Source organism: Pagrus major, chromosome 7 (assembly GCF_040436345.1).
Source record: "Pagrus major chromosome 7, Pma_NU_1.0".
In the NCBI taxonomy this organism is placed as follows: Eukaryota; Metazoa; Chordata; class Actinopteri; order Spariformes; family Sparidae; genus Pagrus; species Pagrus major.
The window spans coordinates 19,513,609-19,538,514 of NC_133221.1; the positions used below are offsets into that span (position 1 = coordinate 19,513,609).

General features: G+C 40.3%; 1 protein-coding gene across 1 annotated transcript; it reads left to right on the forward strand.

The window, feature by feature from the left end:
- The first annotated feature begins 215 nt into the window (after nucleotides 1-215).
- On the forward strand, nucleotides 216-23,588 carry pik3cd (phosphatidylinositol-4,5-bisphosphate 3-kinase, catalytic subunit delta). The gene is made up of 23 exons (XM_073470931.1): nucleotides 216-460; nucleotides 1,775-1,949; nucleotides 2,717-2,945; nucleotides 4,652-4,884; nucleotides 5,195-5,371; nucleotides 7,015-7,170; nucleotides 7,655-7,744; nucleotides 9,636-9,857; nucleotides 12,174-12,270; nucleotides 12,599-12,729; nucleotides 12,813-12,863; nucleotides 12,965-13,132; nucleotides 13,542-13,663; nucleotides 13,752-13,895; nucleotides 13,987-14,086; nucleotides 14,175-14,341; nucleotides 15,922-16,031; nucleotides 16,129-16,207; nucleotides 16,319-16,486; nucleotides 18,485-18,608; nucleotides 18,983-19,128; nucleotides 20,310-20,442; nucleotides 20,530-23,588. Exons 2-23 carry the CDS (start codon nucleotides 1,809-1,811, stop codon nucleotides 20,665-20,667), a joined length of 3,126 nt encoding a protein of 1,041 aa, XP_073327032.1. The 5' UTR covers nucleotides 216-460; nucleotides 1,775-1,808; the 3' UTR covers nucleotides 20,668-23,588.
- Nucleotides 23,589-24,906: the final 1,318 nt, after the last annotated feature.

Here is a 24,906-nt window from a genome sequence, read left to right on the forward strand (position 1 = left end):
TTTCGGAGGGACTGAGGGCGGAAGTTGAAGAGAGAGAGCGAGAGAGAGAGAGAGAGAGAGAGAGAGAGAGAGAGAGAGAGAGAAAACGTTACTTTCACTTCGCGCTGACTAAAGTTTTGGTGGACGGTCCCTTGGCGCGCAGGGAGCCGGAGAGGCAGGAGAGGCAGCAGAGCGCAGCCGCTCAGTCAGTCCGGCTCAGTGCGACAACACCACTGCATGAATGACAACGCAGGGAAGCCCCCTCGCCGCTTCACACGAGCCGTGCCGGCGCTTCTTCTGTCTGAGCTGGATTTACAACACCCTCACCTCGCTTCTCCGCCGAGAGACCCGCAGCACCCAGCCCGCCCGAGAGAGAGACATGTCCCCGTGATGTTCCAGCCTCCATCTTCGCTGTAATAAGGAGCATGAGGAGATGACCGGCGTGTAGAGCCCTGAGGCAAGTGTCTGTCTGCGTTAACAGGTTGGAAAGGCTCTCGCTTATGATATGTGTGTTAGTTTATAATCAGGCAGCTTAAATGTGTCGTTTTATGAACGGAGTTTGGTTGCGTGTGCACATTCTTGTTTTCTTTTCGGATTTGGAAAGATGTTTCTCATTTATCCTACATAATGTATCAGCCTGTGTCAGTAGGCTACATCCACACTTTAGGTGTGACAAAATTCACTCAAATACATTTTTATTAATGGGATGGTAAGTCAGCCTACATCTGGCAGACACTGCAGCTCACACAGCACAAGTTTCCTCTTACTGAAATCAATAGTGTAGAATTACTTTATGGCAAACTACTGGAGATTGCATTTAAAATACACCGTGTTCTGTCTGCACAGTCATTTGAATAGGCTGACATGAAACAGGGCGTAAAATGTCCCAGACAATCTGTGTTTTTTTGTGGTGCGTGTTAGTCAGTCAATTTAAGTTTCCTTTCAGTGTGTCTTCACCTCATTTGACCCCCGGGCACTTCTTTCTGACAGAATATTCAGTGTGTGAGGGTGGAGACGCATGATTTAAGTCTGTATACCAAACTGCAGATCATAAACTGACAGCAGCACTTGAAAAACACACTTGAAAATCGCCTCGGTTTAGTATTTCATACCCTATATTAATATTCATGCATTAAAGGGGCACTATGTAGTTTAGGAGATTAAATTCAAAGTCAGAATTTTAATATTTACAATATTAATGAGGTAATAATACAAACTCAGAAATATTTATTTTTCCCATAGCTCAATAAACAAGCTGTTCTCAGAGGGAAATAAGGTTTAAAGCGAGAAAGGTGGCGGGGTACGCCAAATATAAGCAAAGTACAACAGTATGAATGTGTGTAGTCCTTTAAGGTTCATTCAGTTTAATCAGTCATGAAAACAAAGAGTTTGTTTATTTTGTTTGTTCAGGCACGAAAATAAAAATCAGTCAAGGAAGATCTTTGTCTTTTGATTAAAATTTCTTCCGCTAAACTACATAATGCACCTTTAAACTGCATTGAGAAGATGAAAGAAGGGATCAGGTGCACGCAAGGCTGTTCAACTACACGCTCCTGTTTATCAGTGTCAATTCATGTCGTACACACTCTCTCTGTGCTTAAACAGCCTCATAAAGATAAATCCCTCAGGGCTTCAGTGAGAAACGACAGTGTTACAGCACCTAACACACTGCACACGTACACGTACAGTAACACACATGGTAATAGTGGACTTATTAACCCCGGCTGTGTTTCCTCTGTGTGTGTGTGTGTGTGTGTGTGTGTGTGTGTGCGTGCGTGTGTGTTCCGGTGAGCAGCAGAGGAGCTGACGGTAAATGAGAGGCCGTCACCATGCCCCCGGGGAAGTATGGGATGCAGGAGGAATGGGAGAAGGAGGGGGACCAGGGGATAGTGATGGACTTCCTGCTGCCTACTGGGATCTTCCTCAAATTCCCTGTGCGTCGACATGACACCATCAAGAGCATCAAAAAAGTACGTCAACCTCAAAATCTCGATTAAATTATCAGTTACTGCTTTTAGAGACCAGTAAACCTTGATAGAATCAATTTCACCGCTGATAGATGATATACGGTGTTATTGCATCATATCTGTTGCTGCGCTGCGGCTCTGACGACCTCGGTTGCGAAATGCTGTTGTTTATTACAATATTTACTCGATACGCTTTCAAGCGAATTGGTCGCCTTCATATCACCTTCAGACATTAAACTAATTAAAATCCGAACAACGCTTTCTGGTGCTCTTGATCCATCTTGAAGTTTTGATGCAACTGTGAGAAAGAGAAGGAGCCACAGCTCTCTCTCCTCCTTGGTATACACGGCCAGCTCTCTGCTGAAGCAGATCTGCTGTTAAATGTGAATGTGCCCGTTTCTATGCCAACAGTTCTGCCACTTCAGGCTGTTTGATTTAGCTGTGTTAAGTAATGATACTCTTGGAAGCTGTTAAGATGATTAAGAGATTAAATGTCTTTCCAAGTGGCGTAATTCACAAGGAATTTTAGAAAATGTTCAAAAACTGCCGGGGTCATATTTATGCACAATAACTTGTCATTGTAGCTCATTAGAGGCAAACATGTTGTTCCACAACAGCGCGTTTTCTCTCGCTTCCCAAAATAGCAAAGTTGCAGCTCGAGGTGTACGCACGACCCCTGGAGCATATGTTTTACATGCACAGAGAACACACTGTACGCTGATAAACTCTGCGCCCTCAACCTCCTGCATTGCTTTTGTCTCTTGTTTCAGATGGTTTGGAAAAATGCCAGAAGCGAGGCGCTGTTCAGTGCACTGGGTGATCCCGACGCATACGTCTTCACCTGCATCAACGAGACAGCAGAGAGGGAGGAACTGGAGGAGGAAATGAGGCGCATAAGCGACGTGCGGCCCTTCATGTGCGTCCTGAGGCTGGTGGCGAGGGAGGGTGACCGAGTGGAGAAGCTCACCAACACACAAATCAGCCTGTTGATTGGCAAAGGTCAGCAGCATCCTCCTGTTTTTGAGCCATGGGCTGAGAGGTTGTGACATGTACTGTAGCTGCCCTGAGCTTACCAGGGGAGTGCCGGTGTTCACACCGCTAGCACAGGAGCTTCGGACCGGGACAGGCCGGTTCTAAATGGTATATATAAACAATATAAAGACATCATGATGCCCAAACTGCTATTTATTCACATTCTGATGATTACTGTAGTTAACGCTTGAATGTCTTCAACTAAGAATCTTACACATTGCCCCTTTAAGTCTGACTGTTTGCCACTAAGCCATCAGTGCTGACTGACAGTGACAGATCTGATGAAGCTTCAGTAGTGGCTGCTTGAAGCAGTTAATGCTTTTGACGTTGACTGAAGAAATATGTTGTTTTTATAATTGTTATTTCTATAAATCAACATTCAACAACCTGCACAAAGGTATTTAGGGCATGATGATATGGCCTGAGGATAATATTTTAGGCTATATCGCGATACACAATATATATCACAATATTTTTAAATCTCCTCAAAATCACTTCATTAATGCTTGGACAATATCAAATACATCAATATGTTTGAGCAAATACCATGATGATATTGTAGGGAATACTGGAATACAATTGTTTTTTTTGTTTTTTTTTATGAATAATCATCAGTAATGTAAAATAAAGGGTTAAAAAACTAAAGGCAACTGTTAGAATGAGTAAAACAGTGATAAGTTCAGAAAATGACATCACTTTACTGTAACGCAGCCTTTAAAGACCAAGAAAAGACAACACTTATGCCATATGAAGACACAACAACATCCTAAATCTAAGATGATATATAGTCTCTTATCATGATGATGATAGAGTATAAATATATTGCCAACTCAAATGGTGTTAATCTCTTCCACTTTTTGCCTTTTTCTTGGCAATTTTTCTGCCACCTTGTTTCAGCCTGTGGCACAGGAGGGTGACCCATCCCGCATACAAAACTCTGATTGGCTCGGTTGTGTTTTTTACAAGCAGAGAAACAGCCATTGCAACAAGCTCAACGGCAGCACAGCAAAGATTGGACAAACAAGAATATGACAGTGATTCAGAGGTCTGGTTTGAGCTGCACTAGAGGCAGAAACATCTTGAAAGATAAAGTTACTTGTTAGCTGTGAGCTAATTTAGATTAAAATTGGAGCGCAGCTAGGCTAACTAATGCTAAGTAACATTTTTCATTCCAGTTAGGAAAAATTTCGACTTCATCATGTCTTCATACAGTAGTATATTCTCCTTCGCTTTCCTCACTAGGCTTCAGTTTAGTCACTCAAAATAGCTGTCGTTTTGTGCTTTTTTGGGTTTCATTGAATAAAAACATGGCCAGCTCTCAGGTAGATCCAGTAAATGTTGCATACCAAAATCGTTTTGAAAAATTTAGTTGTAAATATTTTAAAAACGAGCAAAAATGACCAACAAAACGAAATGTGACGCTAGACATGTGTAAGTTAGCATGCTAACCAGCTAGCAGTGAAAACACCAACCCTCCCCCGGTCCTCTGAGCTCCCAGTCCAGGCAGAGTCAGCTAAGAGGGCTCTGGCTAACGGGGCTAACTCGCTAACAGCAGCTACTGTAAGCAGCAGTTAGCAGTAACTCTGGTGATATGCTGACCCGAATGTGTTTGGAATATGAATCGGACAGGTGGCTAATTCTTACGTATTACACCTTTAATTATGATTTCTCAGGTCTGCATGAGTTTGAGGCCCAGAAGAACCACGAGGTGAATGAGTTTCGGACGAAGATGCGCACCTTTTGCGAAGTGAAGGCTCAGGAGCGGCAGGCGTTGCCGTGGCAGCAGTGGATGAAGTTCAGCTTCCCGTGTGACCTGGAGCCATGCTGCTCTCCGCCAGAGTGTGGGAGTGTGAAGTCAAAAAACGCCAAGAAGATTTTCATCAACGTCAAGTTTGAGGCTTGCGATGTGAGTCGATCTGCTGTTGTAGTTTTTATGAGTCACACAGTATGTGTGAAACTGTCAGGTATGATGGGGCAGCACATATAGAGAGCTCAACAGCTTTGATTGGAAAAACTGTAGTTCCACCTTGTGTCAACAAATGGCGAGAAGGATGATTTTTAAGTAAGTGTGAGCACCTTTGGAAATCCCCCTCCCACAACACAACCTTCAAAACATCACTCAGGAACAACATCCACAGACATGAAAGCTGCATTTGGTCTGATTTACTGTTAAGCTTGTACCTTTATTTTGATTAACTTGTCTGTGGCCCTCACAGGAGAGCTTCATGCTGCAGCAGGACCCTCAGGACATCCCGGTGGCTCTGATGAGGAGTGCCCTGAAGAAGAAGGCCACCGTCTTTCGCTCTGTGAGACAGGAGCCCGAGGACTACACCTTACAGGTCAACGGGAGGTGGGAGTTCATCTATGGGAGCCACCCCATGTGCCAGTTCAAAGTGAGTCTTTGAGCGGAGCTGTTTCGTGTGGAAATACAGCTGTCCTTTTCAGACTTTATTGTTTTGTTCAAATTGTATTTCTGAGTCGTATTGAGTTGCACCTTTGGCAGCGATTTCAGCCTTGACTCTGTGAATAATACGTCTTTATCAGCTTTTGCATATTTAGACGCTCCAGTTTTGCCACATTCTTCTGTGGGGAGAAAGTTGCATGAGGCAGTTAAATGAAGAAAAAGTGAAAGTGACAAATTTGGGATTTGCGGGAATTGGAAATTAGCATTGTTGTTTTCAAGTATATCCTGTGTTGCCTTGTCTTCATGTTTGGGCTGGCTTCTCAGGGGATTCCCTCATTAATGGTCTTCTCATGTGGACTCAATTTCTGAGGATATAACTGTGCTATTTTTTTTGTCATTGACATAACTGAGGAATATTAAGTGACTTGGACATTGTCTTGTGTCTTCCCTGGTGTTCACAATACTGGAATTTCTTGAAAAATATCGATATTTGATACTATTTTCAATATCACGGGGAAAATTGACGATACACTGAGAGCATAACATTTTATAGAGTGCAGCTGCTGCCGGTGGATCAAAACCGTTGAAAATGAGAAATGAAACTATTTCAAATATTCACAACTGATATGTATTGAAAAAAACACTAGTCCTTCCCCTGGTTGGTATTTTTTAATGGTTATACAGTAGATTTGTTTAAAATCACAATTTGCCAAGAAGCTGACCAACCAGTGATTGAATCTTTTTAAAAACATTAAAGGGGCACTATGTAGTTTTGGAGAAGACACAAAAACCTATGAATTTTAATATTTACAATAAGAATGAGGTAATAATACAAACTCAGAAATATGTATTTTTACCATAACTGAATAAACAAGCTGTTCTCAAAGAAAAATAAGGTCCCAGAACGCTGTTTGAATCTTGAAAGGTGGCAGGGTCCGCCACATATAAATAAAGTAAAACAGTATGAAATTGTGTTGTCCTTTAAGGTCAGTTTGTTTATTCAGTCATGAAAACGAAGAGGGTTTGTTTATGTAGTTTGTTTAGGCATAAAAAAGATCTTTCACTCCTGATTTATTCGCCAACACAGTGCTCCTTTAACCTAAAACTGCCTGTCACTTGATTGTATTTTAGGTGCATCATAGTGAGCAAATACAATCAATCAATTGTAGCTGATTTCGATACATTTCTAGAGATTTTTAGACACGATTAAACATGAAAAAGCACAAGAGCAGTGGTCACTTTCTGTTGGCGCTAGAGCTGTTTTTTTCTCACTGGATGTATTTTTGGGTGAGTTTTTCCCTGCAGCGGCAGTCAGCCCTATAATAGCTGAAATGATTGTCAGATCAGGAGCGGGGTGAGTTGAGGTTTTGGTGGCAGGAGACCCCAGTGTTGATTTTCAAACTGCAGCTACCTGCAGGGGTGACTCATATCTGTCTAGCAGCCCTGCAGAAAGGAACTGCATCCATCCACACATAATGAGATTTGGGCTGCATTAACCTACAGCAAATGAACTGCCTGCAGGAGTTAACCAGTGCTATCAGAACACTGGGAAATATCTGTGGGTGAACTGACTGATAGCTGTACCAGTAAACAACAAAACCCCTTCTTCTGTCCCCTCCCGTTGTCTTTCAGTACATTTTCGCATGTTTGAGAAATGGCCAAAACCCTCATCTCACCATGGTGCACCACTCCACCATCAGCAAATATCAGGAGGAGCAGGGTCGAATGTGCAGCCAGGTATTCAAGAGTCGCTCCCTGTCCAGACCTCCTCCACTGCCCCTGAAGAAGGTGAGAGGTCAGCGGATGGATGTCGTCTTTCATTAACAGAGCAGCACTCTTTCTTTCTCTCTCTTCATCCCTGTTGTTCCTCAACCGGACCGTGGACTTTGAAACATGCCGTGAAACACGTGTTGATAATTTACACCTCTGCTTGCATTTACTGTAGCTCCTTTTGTAGTATTGCCTACTTTGTTAGCTTTTATCTAACATGATTCACAGAAGAAAAAAAAATACTAGCAGTAAAGAACAATAAAATTGACTGTTTTTCAGACTTATTCAAAGTAGCTTGAAGAAGTTTTTGTCAGTGTCTCCTAGTTTCAAAGTTTGTTCCCTTTTTTCACTCTCTTTTGAAAGTCTACTTTGTTGTTACTATCTTTTGCCAAACAGGAAAATGTAGCAACAGTTTCGTGACTGGAGATTCAGTAAATGGCATGAATGTAGTTCAGAATACAAAGAATGGGAGGGAAAAATAAAATTTCCTCTCATCCTACAGCAGAACACCTCCTCTCTTTGGTCCATCAATGAGCCTTTCTACATTCACCTGCTGCAGGGCAGCCGAGTCAACGCAGACGAAGGAATGAAGGTCGGTGTGGTTTTGTGTGGGTTTTCTCTGACTTTGCTGCTCAATGAAGTGTGCGGCATTCACTTGTTTACCAATATCTCTATTTCAGTTGTACGAACTGCGGGAGGTTGACATGTAAGTGACAGGGGGGGTCACATGGTGCAGACCACACGTTTCCCATAATTCATCAAGGCGGTTGGTTAAACTTCAAAACAGGAAGTGGGGAGGGCCTATCTGATTTTTACGTCTCACTCTGAGGCCTAGATTCTAAGAAAAAAGGCAGACTTCATGGTGTCTCTCCCTCTCTCGCTTTCAGTGCACTTCTTTTTTTGAAGCCGATGCATGCATGGTGTTACTATTGCAGACAGGCCCGAAGCTATGTCGAAATTTGTAGTTCAGTGTCAGTGTTGGTCAAATTCAAGATGTTTCCCTGCAAATGTCAAAGGTAGAGCAGCAAAGATTTGTTGATTAATCAGTTAGTCAATTGAAAGAAAATGAATGCAAACTAATTGCCAACTACTCTCGTTTAAAGGAACAGTTCACCCAAAAATTTAATTCATTATTATTATTCATTATCTACTCACCCCCCTGGTGATGGAAAGTCAGGTGAAGCTTCACTGTCCACAAAACATTTCTGGAGCTGCACAGTAAAACAGCGTTGCAGCATTCTGCTAAACAACTGAAGTGGATGGGGACTTGTTTTAAAACCGAAAAAAACAACCAAAAAAAAAATGGCTCCATACAACCCTAACCCTAACCCAAATTAGTTTGAAAAGACATTATTTTTTTACCCTTTTTTATGCCGAAATCTTCACTGTCGCTGCTGAGCTAAAAGCATTAGCCCACAGCCCGACTGTAGCTGATGCAAAAGCTCGACCGCATGTCAAGGATGTAGATAACATCTTTTCAAATCAATTTGGGATCTCAGGGCTTCCGGAGACTTCGATTACGCCGGACAAGTCGTATGGAGCCAGAGTTTTCATTTTTGGGTGAACTGGTCCTTTAAGTCATTTTACAAACAGGTTCCAGCTTCTTAGATGTAGGATTTACTGCTTTTCTTTGCCATTCATGACAGTGAATGAATTTTGGATTGCCAGTTGGACAAAAGAAGCAGTTTGAGGACGTCATTTTGGGCTCGAGGAAACACTGTTTAACAGTTTTTTGACATTTTATTGGCTGTAATTAATCGTGAAAATAAGATTAATCGATCATGACAATAGAGGGTAGTTGCGGCCCTGATGTAAAGCATTTCGCAAAGAGAGTTTTTGACAAACAAGAAAAGAAAAAGACGAGAGTGAGAACACACGTAGGGCAGTCTGTTAATGTGTGTCTGTGTTTGTGATTCAGTTTCATAACTGTGTTACTGTTTGGATGGGTTATTAAGTGTAAGTGCACTTCCGGCTGCTGCCTCAGAGCACATCATGACTGATGGCGAATTTGTCCTGTCACATAATTATCAGTCATGTCTGCAGTTGGCAGGCGACGGCTTGAAAACACAGCCTGGGGGAGAATAGCCACTCGTAGATTTTGTAAATATAGATTCAGAATATCTTGATTTGCCAAAAGGCAGGAGCTTAATGGTCGCAGAATATTGGATTTTGAGTCCTGCTGGTTGTTTATCATGTCTGACTGACTCTGCATGCCACCTGCTTACGTTCTGAATGTGTGTAGACCCATTGACTCATAGCCAGAGCTACACAGGAAACTCTGAATCATCTGGTGAAGTCTGTCAATCTTCCACAAACAATCTCCCTTACCAAAGTGCTAAACTGTTCAGCTCATGAACCACATGTCATGCCTCCACCTAATCACTCCTTTGTGTGTGTGTGTGTGTGTGTGTGTGTGTGTGTGTGTGTGTGTGTGTGTGTGTGTGTGTTTGTGTGTGTGTGTGTGTGTGTTTGTGTCCATCCAGCTGGTGGTGCAGGCCGGCCTGTTCCACGGCAGCGAGCTGCTCTGTAAGGTGGTGACGAGCTCGGAGGTGACAGTGTGCTCTGAGCCGCTGTGGGATCAAAAGCTGGAGTTTGACATCAACGTGGCCGACCTGCCTCGCATGAGCCGCCTGTGCTTCGCTCTCTATGCTGTCATAGAGAAAGCCAAGAAGCCCCGAGGCACCAAGAAGAAGAATAAGAAAGCGGTGAGTCCGTCAGAGACCCAATGTCGTTTTTCGAGCCTCACTGTACGACTTGTGATTGAGTAGGCGAGTGTTTGGGCTGGTGGGTGTGAATTTGTTAGCAAGCACAAACAGATCTGTTTCCTCTCCAGTGTGTAGTGTGCACAGTCAGTGTGTGTGCTGTGTGGGTGTGTTTTGCTGCTGCGTCTGGTTGTGCAAGTGTGTTCAGTGGCAAAGCTGCGGTTAACATTTCATCCGCTGCAGCTCTTTTATCTATACATCACACCAAGGAAGGAAGGAATTGGCAAACATTTTCAAGGAATTCTGAATTCATCTTTACTGATGCATTTCATATTTTACAGCACTCCCACTCACTGAGCACTTTACCTTTTAATTGACTTCTCAGCTTTAAGGCCAAACCTGGAGAGTTTAGAGTAGGAGCCAAAAACTGTGCAAAGCAGTTGTTTTTAGGCTCCCTCCAACAGTGCTCATACAAATATAAAATATATTAAATGTTTATATTTTAAAAAAGAAAATAAAATTAGAATTTGGCACATAAAGATATAAAAGTGCTGGAGTTAAAATATCTGAATAAAATATAATATATAAAATAAATGTAGTGCTGTGGGGGACAGCTGTAAAGTTAATAGTAAGATGTATAAAATGTTAACGGTTGGCGCAGTAATGCAGTAAATGTATATATATAATGAGAAGGGGTTTTAGACAGGCATGCACATACATATATAATAAATAATGAAAAATATATATTGTAACGGATAAACAGGCGGTAAAATATATATATAGCAATGCAAATATTAGAGTTGTAAACAGTAAGTAGCCAGGTAAGTAAGCAGGTTGAGCCAGTACAGTGGAAAAGTGTAATTCTTCTTAAAGGAACAGTTCACCCAATTTGTTTTGTAAAATTCACTGATCAACAGTATGAAAAGCACGCTATAACATATACAGGACATATATATACAGCTGTTGTGTGTTTTTGAGGCGATGATCTCAAAACACTTCACCTCAATGTGCAACTGGTTTCACTGAGTTTTGTTCTTTTGTTTTAACTTTTAAAGTTTTGATTCTGCATATTTATGTGTATCTCAACATACCTCCACACTGTAGTGGAAGTATCAAGTAGCAGAAAATGAAAATACTCAAGTAAAGTACAAGTACATCAAAATTCTACTAAAGACCAGGACATTATTAAATGTATTTAGTTACGTTCCATCACTTGATACTTTATTGTACTATTAGTAAGGTAAATAAAATGCCACACGTGGCAGACTAAGGTTAAGTCCTTACCTCCTTCTTACTATTTACTTATTGTTTTTAGCCTGTTTTGTGCACGGACCTACATGTACCAGCAGTTGTACTGCACTGACAGGCTGCACTTGAAACAGCCTCCACAAAACCCACATACTGTACGCTGACAAGTACAGTAAACAACAGCAAATTCCTCTTTTTTCTGCAGCTGTGGGTGACATGTTTGCCTAAACAAGTTGCCCAGGTGGGTTTCTGGGCAGCGAGGCCACTTCCGCTTTTTTAGCCACTTCTCTCTTCTTTTGCCCAGAAGAGAAGTTCTGCAGACAGACATACAGACGGAAGTTGAGCTGTTGTAGCCGCTCTTATTTCTGTGCGTCGTCTCTTTTATTAGCTGGGTACATTCAGCCTAAATGTATTTATAATGTGTTATTGTTCAGCTGATCTCTGCCTGGATCTTATTTCCATTTTTGCTGCTTCACATTCCAACGCTTGAGACCATATAATATAACTTCACTGTCAAGCACATTTTTTACTCGAAGCTGTAAGGTCCTTTGCCTCACATTTTATAATTTAACACAATTAATTATGAAGTTAAAGTTGCCATAGAGATGTGCTTCATTAAAGTATTAATGTTCTCTTCATGTTATTTGATTTTAAGTCAGACGACATCTGAAATAAAGCAGATGTTATACAAGAGATGTTTAATAATTCAATACGTTTTGGATTAATTGATGAAAAGGTTTTATTTCTAAAGAATCTTAAGTGTGTCTTTTGGATGTCACAAAAATGATTTGGTTTTAAAAGAGCAGATAGATGTTGAAATAGATGGAGATCTTACTTTATATCCCACAAATTACTAACTTTTATATGAATTTTTACAAGAAAACAAACAATCTTTTTATTATTTTGTAACAAAATTAATGGATTTTGTTGCATTTGATCAAACCTTAACACAATCATGATTACAAACGAGAGTACTCTTCGTCTCTTTCGCTTTCTTTCTTCGCGTGACTGCTTGCAGATTGGTCTTCAAAGCCAATCAACCAACCTAATCCTCCTTGTCCCTCTCTTCAGGACTGTCCCATAGCCTGGGTGAACACCATGGTGTTTGACTACAAGGACCAGCTGAAGACTGGGGAGTTCCTCTTGTCCACTTGGCCATCTGTTCCTGGTACTTTCAGCCGCCTCTTACATCTCCTCCTCTTCAAAAGCACCTCACATGTTAACAGCCTCCTCCGCAGCGCCTGGCAGCACACAGAGAGGGCTGAAATACCCAAAGTGACATGTGGCGCTACCAAAACCCCACATAATCACTCATGATGTGTTTGCTGATGCACAAGATAACCTTTTTAAGATGTGGAAATGACTGTAAATTAGGGCTTTGTATTGTCTTTGACACTTTAGGAGATACAAAAGTGACTTGAAAATGAAAACTGTGCTCACTAAATGGATTCAAATCTTCTAAATAAAACACATCATATCTGACATTTATATCACAGATGACAAAGGCGACCTGTTGAACCCAATGGGAACAGTCGAGAAGAACCCCAACGTGGACAGCGCTGCCGGGCTTCTCATTCGCTTCAGCAACATCCGGCCACATCCTCTCTATTACCCTCCACTTGACAAGGTGCTTATTCCCTAAAGGCTTTATTTGAGGACATACTGATATTTGTGTATGCATTAGTCAAAAACATCCTCATCTGTTTTCAGATAAGTGACGTGGAGAGGAATGGTGATGTAGCTATCACCACTAAAGACGAGGTGAGACTTTCTCACATTTTACAATTCTCGCACAGTCGAAGCAGAAGCGGTCTCCTGCTGACCACGCATTTTTGTTTTCATGTTGTGTCACTCTCTTGTAGTACATGAAGCTAAAGGAAATCATGGACAACAAAAACTACACAGAGTTTTTCGAGGACGAGAAGGAGCTCCTGTGGAAGCTGCGTGCAGAAGTCCGCGACCGTTTTCCTGAAAGTCTGTCCAAGCTGCTCCTCATCACCAAGTGGAACAAGCGTGAGGACGTAGTTCAGGTATAAATCGAGAGTTTTGAAAGAGAATTTCCCCACTGTGATCAGTTTTGCTTTACTTGGTTACACAGATTTAACTTGGGTCCTAATTTTTTATATATTTTGGGGTCTAAATGAGCAATTTGTAAAAAAATTTTTGACTTGGTCCAGTAGTCCTAGGAAACAGGCTCAGACTGCTATTGTCTGACAACATTGGGGAAATGATCCCATCAGAGATGGACCTTTTGGGGTTTTACTTGATTAATTATTGCAACAATTAATTGTTGTAGTTGTTGATTAATCTTTGCAGCACTACCAACCAGCAAAGCTCTTGAAAATGTATTTAAAGTAGAAACACAGTCCACTAAAGCACTCGCGTCTCGTGAGAAGTTAAATCTGTCATCAATCACATAAGAGTTTTGACTCTCCTCAGATGGTGAGTTTACTGAGGAACTGGCCGGACCTTCCTGCCATCCACGCCTTGGAGCTCTTAGACTACAGTTTCCCCGACCCAGCGGTCCGTTCTTTCACTATCAGATGCCTCAGGAAGCTCCGGTACACATTTATGTTTAATGGTGTTTGATGGTGTTGCAGTCATTGTGTTACAAAATGGTCATTAATGGAACATTTTCTGTGCACGCAGTGATGATGAACTGCTGCAGTACTTAATCCAGCTGGTCCAGGTCTTGAAGTATGAGTCCTATCTAGACTGTGACCTCACCATTTTCCTGTTAGAGAGGGCTCTGTCCAACAGGAGGATAGGGCACTTTCTGTTTTGGCATCTCAGGTGAGATGCAGTCCAGCAGTAAAAAAATAAAAATCAAGATCGCATGTGTCTGCAGCCTTTTGTTTAATTGGAGAATTTGTGTTTATTGCAGGTCGGAGATTCACGTGGCGTCTGTGAGTTTGCGCTTTGGCCTGATTCTGGAGGCCTACTGCAGGGGAAACATCCAACACATCAAGCTCTTAACCAAACAGGTAAACTCACACACACTTACACCCTCTGACTTCAAGCTCTGAAATGTGTGTTTTTGTTTTGAGCCTCTGTCTTAAATCTCCTGCACAGAACGAGGCTCTGGGCAAAATGAAGGCTCTAAGCGACTTCGTCAAGTCGGGCTCCCAGAAGATGACGGTGGATGACCTGAAGCTGTGCATCAAACAGGAGTCCTACCTGGAGGCCCTGTCAGACCTGCTGTCACCACTCAACCCCAGTATCGTCCTCACTGAGATCTGGTTAGTGCCACACACACACACACACACACACACACACACACACACAAACACACACTACAGATTGCACTGCTTAATTGGATTTCCAGGGGCAGATTTGGTCCCTTTCTGGGTTTACTGAATTACAAAATAATACATTTATGTAGAATATTGACAATTGAACCCTAGACTTTATTTTAATTTATACTAAATGCCGTCTTCAGTGTTTGAAAGGTTACTTTTAAGTTACTAGATTACTAGTTCTCCTGTTAAAAATGTAATAAGTAATGTAGATGTTTTAAACTCAGCAATAAAGCTGAAAGGCATAAACCAGACATTGTATTGCCTCGATGTCTCAGGCTTGAAATCGAGAATTTTCACTGCTGGTAAACAAGATATACACTTCACAGTAATGTTAGAGCCCTTTTTCTCATTTCATAAGGAACGTATTGTTGAATTCCATGCACTTTTTTTTCAAAGGCAACAGTCGCACATCCAACTCTCAGATGTAGGTGTGTTGGAAATTATCACTTCAGTCTTGAGAGAAAAAATTCTGCACATTGCTCCTGCTCAGCAACACAGTTTATTAATAATACAAACCTTTTGTTTCCCCTTAAAACTTCATCAAGAGTGTTTCAAACAATTCTTACGATCAGACAATGATCTTGAATATTATTTCGAGAACAGAGAGAGGTTCTTGTCCAACAACATGACCGCATGCCTTGACGTGGTCGGCTGGTTGCGGGCATGACAGACCGAGGTTATTCAGAGCAGTGCCCCTTGACTTGACTGGCTGATGAGAGGCGGTGCACATTCATATAAGCGAACCAAACACAAACAATGCTCAAAATTTGAGTGCATTCTGCCCAAAGTATAGAGCTTATCTGGACATATACAGCTCCTGGTAAGCCACCCTACCCTTGATGGTGATGCACTCAAATCTGTCCCAACAGCTTTACTGACCCTTGAAAGAAGAAGACAGTCCTGCATGGCAAAAAGATGCAAATCAACAGAATGATTGTTATATTGTACATGTAATCTTTTTACTAAAAATAATATATCAAGATGTAAACCCTTCTGGTCTGTAATCACCAACATTTGATTAGTAACTGTAATTTGATTACATTTTTTGATTACATTTACATGTGTTAAGTAATTTAATGAAGTAACGCTGTTACATATACATAACTAGTCACCCCTCAACACTCATCCTTCACCTACAATATTTCTCACAGCTAATAACCTTACATAAAGGGTACTGTTACTATTTACTATATGAAGTTGGTACTATTTTTCCTCCCTGTCTCCAATCTGTTCATCTTCATCCCCTTGGGCAGTGTTTTTTGTAATAATTTTGGCTTGTTTGTGCTGGACAAAATGTTCTAATTTCCTACAGTGGCCTACAGGGGACAAAAGTCATTAATGCATACATATTTAACAACTATATTTGTAAAATGTCACCAGGATTAAAAACCAAAAATGCAACGGTATTTTGTAAAACCAGGCATTTTCCCCACTTTCAAGTGCAGTTTGTGCTCAGTCTATGAACCCGACACAGTTATAATGATCATGTGTTCATAATGACTGTGTGTTTGCCATTGCAGTGCAGATAAGTGCAGGTTCATGGACTCCAAGATGAAGCCGCTCTGGCTGATGTATAAGAACCACTGTGCTCAAGGAGACATGGTGGGCATCATCTTCAAGAATGGAGACGGTGAGATACGAGAGAATCTGAGTACATGGCCACACACACTCAGTACCAGGGTCTAAAGCATAAAATGTAAATACAACTTTTCACTCATCACCTTTAGATCTTCGGCAAGACATGTTGACCCTCCAGATGATCCGGCTCATGGAGAATTTATGGAAAAAGGAAGGTCTGGATCTCAGGTACAGTACAGTCAGAGCAGTTGTCTACAGCAGCTGTTGATGCTTTTGCGCACAAAGCTCCTGTAGAGGACCAGCCTGATGTTGTTCTTTTCACCCCACACACACTCACAGGATGATCCCATACGGCTGCTTGTCCACTGGGAACAAGATGGGTCTTATCGAGGTGGTGAAGAACTCAGACACCATCGCCAATATCCAGCGTAACAGCAGTAACAGTGCTGCCACTGCAGCCTTCAACAAGGACGCCCTGCTCAACTGGCTCAAATCGAAGAATCCTGAGTGAGTTTGATGATTTCCTTTGATAATTTTATTGACCTCTCTTGGAATGATGGCGCTCTTTAACCCCAGGAATCCAGCATGGGGTCCAATTATGGACACGCTGTTCAAAGCCACAGTGTTCCTTCCATCAATTTTCTAGTTGTTTGTCATGATTGGGGTCACACAGTGATAACAGGCTGAGCAACTCAAGTTTGCTTTAGGAGGCCAGCATACAGAATTGTTGTTTTTTGTTATGTGTAATGTAACGTTATACACAAGAGAACAATAGTGGTGGAATGTAGCTCCAAACAAAAGTATTAAATGTGCAGAAAAGCCATTTTGCAATTGCTGTTTGTGAAGTTTTTTAATTTAAAATTGTGTTTTCACTGGTGTCCATCAGTACAAATATGTGTCATTTCCTTTTCGAGCAATAGGATAGTATTGTTTATATATGTATTGTTTTATTTATAAGATAGTTTTTGTGAAGATTTGTCTGAGTGCATTGCAAGACGTGAAAAAACTGCCATGAAAGTGCACTAACTATAGCACTGAAAGTATTTTTTGTGTGGTAGGGAATTGAAATGCAGTCTTGGTGTGAAATGTGTCACATCCGCTAGCTCTGTTTTGAACAGAAAGTTTTGGTATTGTTGGTCAGACTTTATTTACAGGCTCCCCCTATTTGCTTTTTTATAAATGCATGTAAGCAAGTAATAAATTGTCTTTAACGCACACTAAGGTATCTGTAAGCAGATGCAAGGACATTTCAATTGTTTTTATGAATTGGACAACAACTAGAGGTTTGCCTGTGCAGCACTTAATCGTAGAGGCTGCTGTGTAAATAGATAAAACAGATAATGAATGGTAATGCAGTAAAACAAAATTTAATTGTACAAGATATGTCCTCAAATGTTTCACTTAAGGAGACACATTATGCTTATTTTCAGGTTCATAATTTTACTTTGGGTTATAACTAGAATAGATTCACATGCTTTAGTGCTAAAAACACACATCAGTTTTCTCATACTGCCCAGTGCTGCAGCACTGTATTCCCCCTCTGTCTGACACACATACCTGAGCCAGCACCGCTAACAACAACAGAGCAGCTGAGCTAAATCAATTCTTACGTGCCACTAGGCATAAATTATACAAATGTGTGACATGGTGATGTATTGTGATGTCACAAAGTCACTGAATTAAAGGCGGGACTACTGACAAGGTGTTTCAGGATCAGTGTTTTATGTGGGAGTGAGGAGCTTCTGTTGGTGTGGACTTTGACCTTTTTAACTTCCGAGATCTTTTACATGCACAAGAACATACTGTATATAAAACACTGAAGGAAATGAAAAAAATAAGAAATGCAATCGGCCTCCTTTAGGTACACACAGGTGCAGAGTATGTAGCTGTTTTTTCTTGACAGTATGAACAAAATTCTTTTTCCCATCTATGTTGGGAGCAAGCAAGTTTAATGCTTCATGAAATGTTGTCTGGAAGTCTTTGCGTGTGGTTTAAATTGTTTACTTCGAAATATTTATTATGTGCAGCGTTTTCAAACCGTGACAGACCAACACAAAGTGCATAGGCAGACTACAGCTTCAGGAACATTAAATGAGAGTAGATTTTTATTTGGTGCCAGACTGTCTGAAGGTCTTGTCTTTTCTGAAAGCTCCTCGAAGAGAGAGAACCATTCAATGTAATGAATAAGCCTTTTGTACGTCACGTTGGCAAGACAGGCCCCGCTGACTGCAAGACAGAACAGAAAGGTAATTAGTTTGAAATGCTGCAGCACCCAAAATGGAGCGGAGAAAATTAGTAAAAGCTTGACACAGTGAGTCCCCAGCACGTCTAGACTGTGAAAGGAAGTGACGGTCAATCATTAATAGGACTCAGGAACTCCTCTGTGAATATTTCATAAAGCAGTGAGGAAATTCCACCTCAGGACTATTTGTGTGTACTGTAAGAACGAAACCTACTCATGCTTTGCTTCCTTGTTTCCTCTTTTCATTTTTTTTTTTCCACCAGAGACAAACTTGATCAAGCAATAGAAGAGTTCACGCTGTCCTGTGCTGGCTACTGTGTAGCTACTTATGTGTTGGGCATCGGAGATCGTCACAATGACAATATCATGATCAGGGAAACTGGACAGGTACTGTGATATTTTATCAAGACACTGAAATCTACCTCAAGGGGTGATTAGACATGAGGTGGGGAATGGGTGGTCCTTTAAGCCCATGCTGAACCTGACTTTACTTCATGATGTACAAACTTAGTGCCCCAATCAAAAGTATAGCATTTTCACTGCTAAATAAAAAAATACAAAAAATACAAATGATTCTTCTCTTTAAGATTTAATATTGATTGGTATGTCAAGGTTTAATAAGGAGTAATAATATGAATTGTGACTTCCATTGAGTGTTTTGTCAGAACAGTCTTTATTTTCAGTAGGTGATTCCTTATGTCTAAATGTGACTGTGCTGAGGGATTCAGAGCCAGAAGTTCATTTTCACCTTTGCTCCTCAGCTCTTCCACATTGACTTTGGGCATTTCCTGGGCAACTTCAAGCGGAAACTGGGCATCAACAGGGAGCGTGTGCCTTTCATCTTGACGTACGACTTTGTCCACGTGATCCAGCAAGGACGGACGAACAACAGTGAAAAGTTTGAGAGGTACAATATTTTTGTATTAGTCTTTTTCCTGACCTGGGATTCTGCTCTTATATTTAAGGTCTGTACAGAGTGTCGTTTTTCAACATTTGAAACTATTGAGGTTTTCGAATGAAGCTTCGAATGTCTGTCTTCATATTTTATGAGCTCAACACCTTGTCTTGTGAGATAACCTGATGAAGGTCTAAGTACCGAAACGTTGTTGTCATTAAAATTAATTGCAAGTGTGTGGGAGTCTTTTTCCTGATGACGTCAACACCTGAAAAAACAAAGAACATTCTTGATTTGAATAAAGTGATTCATCAGATTTAATGGAGCGCCGAGCACTAAGCGAATGTGAACACATAAAATGACTCATTTTTGAATGACGTAGATAATTAACTACAACAGTGTTAAAGCCGTAACAGGTTTTTTGTTAATGTGGTAATATACATGTAATTTAAGGTGACAGCTAGACCGCCACATTAAGGGGAACTTCACCTATTTTACACATTAAATTGTGTTTCCAGGTCTTTAGGAGTGTTACTGCGCGCTTAACGCTTTTTGTGGCTCCAGAGGAAGCTGAATGTAATCTGATAAATTGCCTCCAGTTATGTCACTCAGTAGCAAAAGTTGCATTGTGGGTAATGTAGGCGCCAGGTTTTGAAGAACATTCCACTCATATAGCGTTGCCCTCTCTGTTGGACTCATCATGGAAAGTTTGAAAACAAATGATCAAAAATAAAAATATCAGCTCTTATTCCCTGCATTCTTCTTCCTTTTGAAAATCTGGTGCCTACATTACCCACAATGCAATTTAGCCAATGTGTGCCACACATCAGATTACATGCCGCTTACTCTGGAGCCACAAAAGGCTTCAACTCTTTATTCACATATGCAGTAGTACTCCCACCCAAGACCTGTAAACACACTTTAATGTGGTGGAGTTACCCTTTAATTCAGGTGTTTACCTCGTTTTCACACAATCATATGCAGCGAGCACCAGAATCTAACTCTACAAATAGTATAATGCTGATAATATCAGTGTAGCCTAATCTTTAAATATGCACTTTTTAAACAAAGCTGCAGCTTTTGAATGTTGATTAAGAGTTCAAATAACAACTTTACCAATGAAGCGTTACACTATTCATGACAGCCCTACATGTTTTATAACCAATGGCTGATTATATTATCCATGTTGTCAGGTTCAGAGAGTACTGTGAGCGGGCCTATAAGATCCTGTGTCGGAACGGGACGCTGTTCGTCAACCTCTTCGCAATGATGAAGGCAGCAGGACTGCCAGAGCTCACCTCCTTCAAAGACATCCAGTATCTAAAGGTACACAACAGCTCTGATGGTAATGCTTACGATGATGATATTAATGATAATGATATTGACAATGTTTTGTTTATTTGTTTTCAAAAGGACTCTTTAGCTTTGGGAAAATCAGAGGAAGAGGCACTGAAGAATTTCAAAGTCAAGTTCAACGAAGCTCTGCGGGAGAGCTGGAAGACAAAAGTCAACTGGATGATGCACTCCTTGGCCAAAGATAATAGACCATGAAGAACACTGCACCAAGGGACCTGAAGAAAGACCAAAAATTATGGATTTTAATTTATGGAGATAAAAGGGATGAAAACACAATCAAATATTTTACTTTATTAATGGCATTCAAAGACACTCAGCAATTGTTTACAACTTACTGGCCTGTCTGTGGTACATAACGACTAAGTGGAGGCATCCAAAGACAATGATACGATCACGGAACATGTTTTCAACACACCGGTATTTTCACAATGAAGGAAATCCCTCACACTCATCATTTTCCCGTCAAACAATGGAATGCCTTTGCCTTGAGGACATATCAACAAAATACATATAAACTATGCTTTTTTGATGTGTTACAATTGCTACTTGAAAACCACCTGCTTGTGCAGAAGCGTCATGAATCACTGGAACAGAAGCTTGGACTGAAAGTTCATCTCACCGACTGCATTACTCAGCAGGGAGCAAACTGCAAACGAACTTTATGACGACTTTAGACAAGTCTTGGAGTACAATAACAGAGCGGCAGTTTCACCTCAAGTCTTTTGTAAGGTTTACAACCCGTGATGGCTGTGTCATTTCCTCTCATTTCAACTGCCTCTTTGCAATTGTGTCTTGTTTTTGAATTTTTATTTCGTGGTATTTTATTTAATTTGGTAACTCTGCAGTACTTGTACAAAATCATGAAGGATATTTTAAAGAGATGTGTTTTACTGCTGTATCACTTATTGATGTGTAATATTGCCTTGAAGTACAGTATGTCGCCTTCGTAGTGCCAGTAGACAGGAAGCATTGTAACATTATACAGAATATTGTAAGGTGAGGAAGTAACTTGAAATGGGACCTTTAATTTAATAACACCCCTTTGTACCAGCCTGTGAGTCCCAGCAGACTCTTACCAAACAGCTACTGTGCATTAAAGCAATAGTTTGATATTTTGATAAATATGCTGAGAGTTAGATCACTATCATGTTCCTGCGTTAAATGTGAAGCTCTGCCTGGTTCTGTCAGAACGAAACAAACTTGCCTACCAGCACCTCGAATTAACATGTTATATCGTGATTGTTTTATCTGTAGATGACGATGCATAAAAAGGACACGTTGCATTTCTACCAATAAAACCACAATTCTTCAGAGGTGCTGGTAGGCAGGAAGCATATACATTAGGCAGGCTGTACTTTTTGGGCCCCCACTACACGCACATTTTGATATTTGGTAAACAAACAAAATTAACTGCCACATGATGATTATTATGCCTATTAATTTAGGAAGATAAATATTTCAGCTTATCTATTTATATTTCTGTAGTCATGCGCATTTGGCGAGTCATATATTTATAGGAAAAATATAGTTGTGTATGTTAAAAAATGAATAAGTACATAAACAGGGAACTTTTAAATCGGAGATTCTGGAAGATTTTCATGTTTTTTATATATTTTAAAATATATGTTAAACATTATTTAAAGGTGCAATAATTGACCATCTGTCAAAGGTCTCACAACAAATGGGGTAGCATAGCAGTAACTGCTAACTCTTGCTAACTGAAGCTGCCGATAGCGAGTTAACTTAGTTAGCTTAGTTAGCCGTGCAGCTAATGCTGGTTAGCATGGTGACCAGTAAATATCTCTGCAACACAGAACATAGACATAGACGGTTATTTCAGTACGTTGGTTCATTTTTTATGTTTTTAAACCAAAATTCTTACATCTTGCACCGTTATTATCGGCAGTTGATGTTCCTCCCCCTCTGCCCCCTAGTGGTAAGGAGGCCCGAGGCACGTGCCTAAAACCTGCCAGGCTAGTAGGTGAATAGTGTTTACCTTATGACCGAGCCAGGCTACTGGATTCCCTCTGTTTCAATGTCTTCATGCTAAGCTAAGCTAACTGTCTCCTGGCCTGTCTCCTCTTCATATTTAATGGACATGAGAGTGGTATCGCTTTCTCTCGTCTAACTCTCCGCAAGAAAACAAAGAGGTGTGTTTTCCAAAATGTACGACTATTCCTTTAATCACAGCTATCATGAGCGAATGAAAACTAAACGTTCTCAAGCACCAGGCAAAGATATATAAATGTTTGGTCAGAGGATCAGACAAAATAATGAATACATGAGGCATTAAGACCCAAATAAGTAAATCATCTATGGACTCATATAAGCCATGTACTGGTACTTTACACACGGACCTTTTAAAAGTGTGAATCTGGACCTTGGGTACTATCTCAGATGATGCTGTCTGTCTGTGTGTGTGTGTGTGTGTGTGTGTGTGTGTGTGTGTGTGTGTGTGTGTGTGTGCCTGTGTTATTCTCTGATATTTAAGTTATACACTGTAATTCCCATTGCATTTTAAAACTGATGTGCCAGGTGCCATGAAAGAGATTTTGTGCTTGTAGTGTCGTCGCCCATGTTTTGACATATCTAATGCTATTCAAAATGGTGTTTGTCTGTTCAAGCTGTATGATTTAACTCTATGGTGCTTTCAGATTATTTTACATGCTGTATATCTTGCCACCAGTCCTGCAAGGAAGACGATGAGTTTCTCACAGCCTTTTCATTTGGCATGACAGTCAATGTACCGTCTGTACCGTTTATATGAGTCTCTGTACGATGATGACTTTTACAGCATAGCAAGAGTTGCTGTAGATTACACAGCGAGAAGATTTAAAAGATCTCAAATATTCACTGTGGAATAGACTTCAAACATGGGTCATCACTGTCCCTCAGTATGGGCTCAGCTAAACACTGCTGCTTTAAGCTGCTTTAAGCCATGAGGAGTGGGTCTATTGAGTTGAGCTACTTTTGCAAGTTGTAAAAAATAAAATGTACTGCTGTTGCCTTTTGGACTGATTGTAATTCATGAATTCAGTCAAATGGTACAAATCTTTTCAGATTCAAGCCTTGTTCTCATGTGTGCAGCTAAAACAGATAAATCCTCCTGACCTGTACTTTATCTGCATCCTGTTTTTATATTTGTTTCACTTGCTGTTGGGAGGGAAATGTGCACTCAATAAACACTTTGCAACAGCAGAGCGCACTGATGCTTTCAAGGATCCAAGCTATATGTTAGCTTTATTTTCTACCTGTTTGCAGCTTCCATTTCATGTCATGGTCTCCTGTATGAGACAGTGGGAGTTCATGCTTCACAAAAACATGTTTTTACCCGTTCCCTCAGGTAAAGTTTAGAAAATCAGACGATCCAGTTTTTAGAGCATAGCAGACGGATGTGCAGTCTGTTTACAACTGAACAGAGAAAGGTAAATTAATTATTCATTTTATGTATCAATCAATGCACAATAATCCTGTCTGAGCCCCTATTATTTTTAACAAACACACTGAATGTTTCTTCCTCAACTGGGGCTGCAGCAATTAAATTCATTTCAGATTTTTCACCGTATTTTTGGCAAATGTGATAGTGTTTGTCTGGTGGGTTTCCGGTTGTTTATTGTTTTAGCAATAATATAACAAAGTTCACAGTGAAATGTCTATCATGAGCACAGGTATGTTTTATGTACTGTATGATGCTGCGATTGATGATATCTGATAATTTCAATTAATGTGGGAAATAGTTACAGAGTGTTCAGATTGCCTAAAAATTAAGAAACTGCATTTGTGCTACTATAATATGGGAATTCTTATTTTAAATTGGAAAAGAAAAATGCAAATCTCTGGAAGCCCATTTCAGCCAGTTAATAAAAATAAAATTAAATAAAATGACATAAATATGAGATAAAAAGTCAACATTTAGCTCGCAATTTTGACTTTTTAGCTCACAATTATGAGTCATAGTTGTCGTATGTCATAGTTAAGAATTTAATATAATTTGTAAAATATAATTTCTGTTTTTATCTCATAATTAAAAATGTATCTCAATTCAAACTTTTTTATCTCATAATTTTGACTTTCTTTCCTTTTATTTTAACATTTTATCTCATAATTGACTTGGGGATCAGGGAATATATATTGTATTAAGGCTAAGTTTTCCTTTAAAGGGGCACTATGTAGTTTTGGAAAAAAAAAACAACCAGAAATATTAACAGTATTGATAAGATAATGAAAACTCAGAAATATTTATTTTTCTCATGACTGAATAAACAAGCTGTCCTCAGAGGAAAATAAGGTCCCCATGACACTGTTTGAAGCTAGAAAGGTGGCAGGGTCCGCCAAATATAAACAAAGTGAAACAGTTAGAAATTGTGCTGTCCTTTAAGGACAGTTTGTTTATTCAGTTACTTAAATCATGAAAACAAAGACAGTTTGTTTATT

Bases quoted from the DNA above. Each gene is read 5' to 3' on its own strand.
- pik3cd (XM_073470931.1), top strand. From the start codon at position 1,809: ATGCCCCCGGGGAAGTATGGGATGCAGGAGGAATGGGAGAAGGAGGGG. The intron at 4,885-5,194 runs GTGAGTCGATCT...TGGCCCTCACAG, and splicing joins TCAAGTTTGAGGCTTGCGAT to GAGAGCTTCATGCTGCAGCA. The intron at 13,133-13,541 runs GTATAAATCGAG...GACTCTCCTCAG, and splicing joins AGCGTGAGGACGTAGTTCAG to ATGGTGAGTTTACTGAGGAA.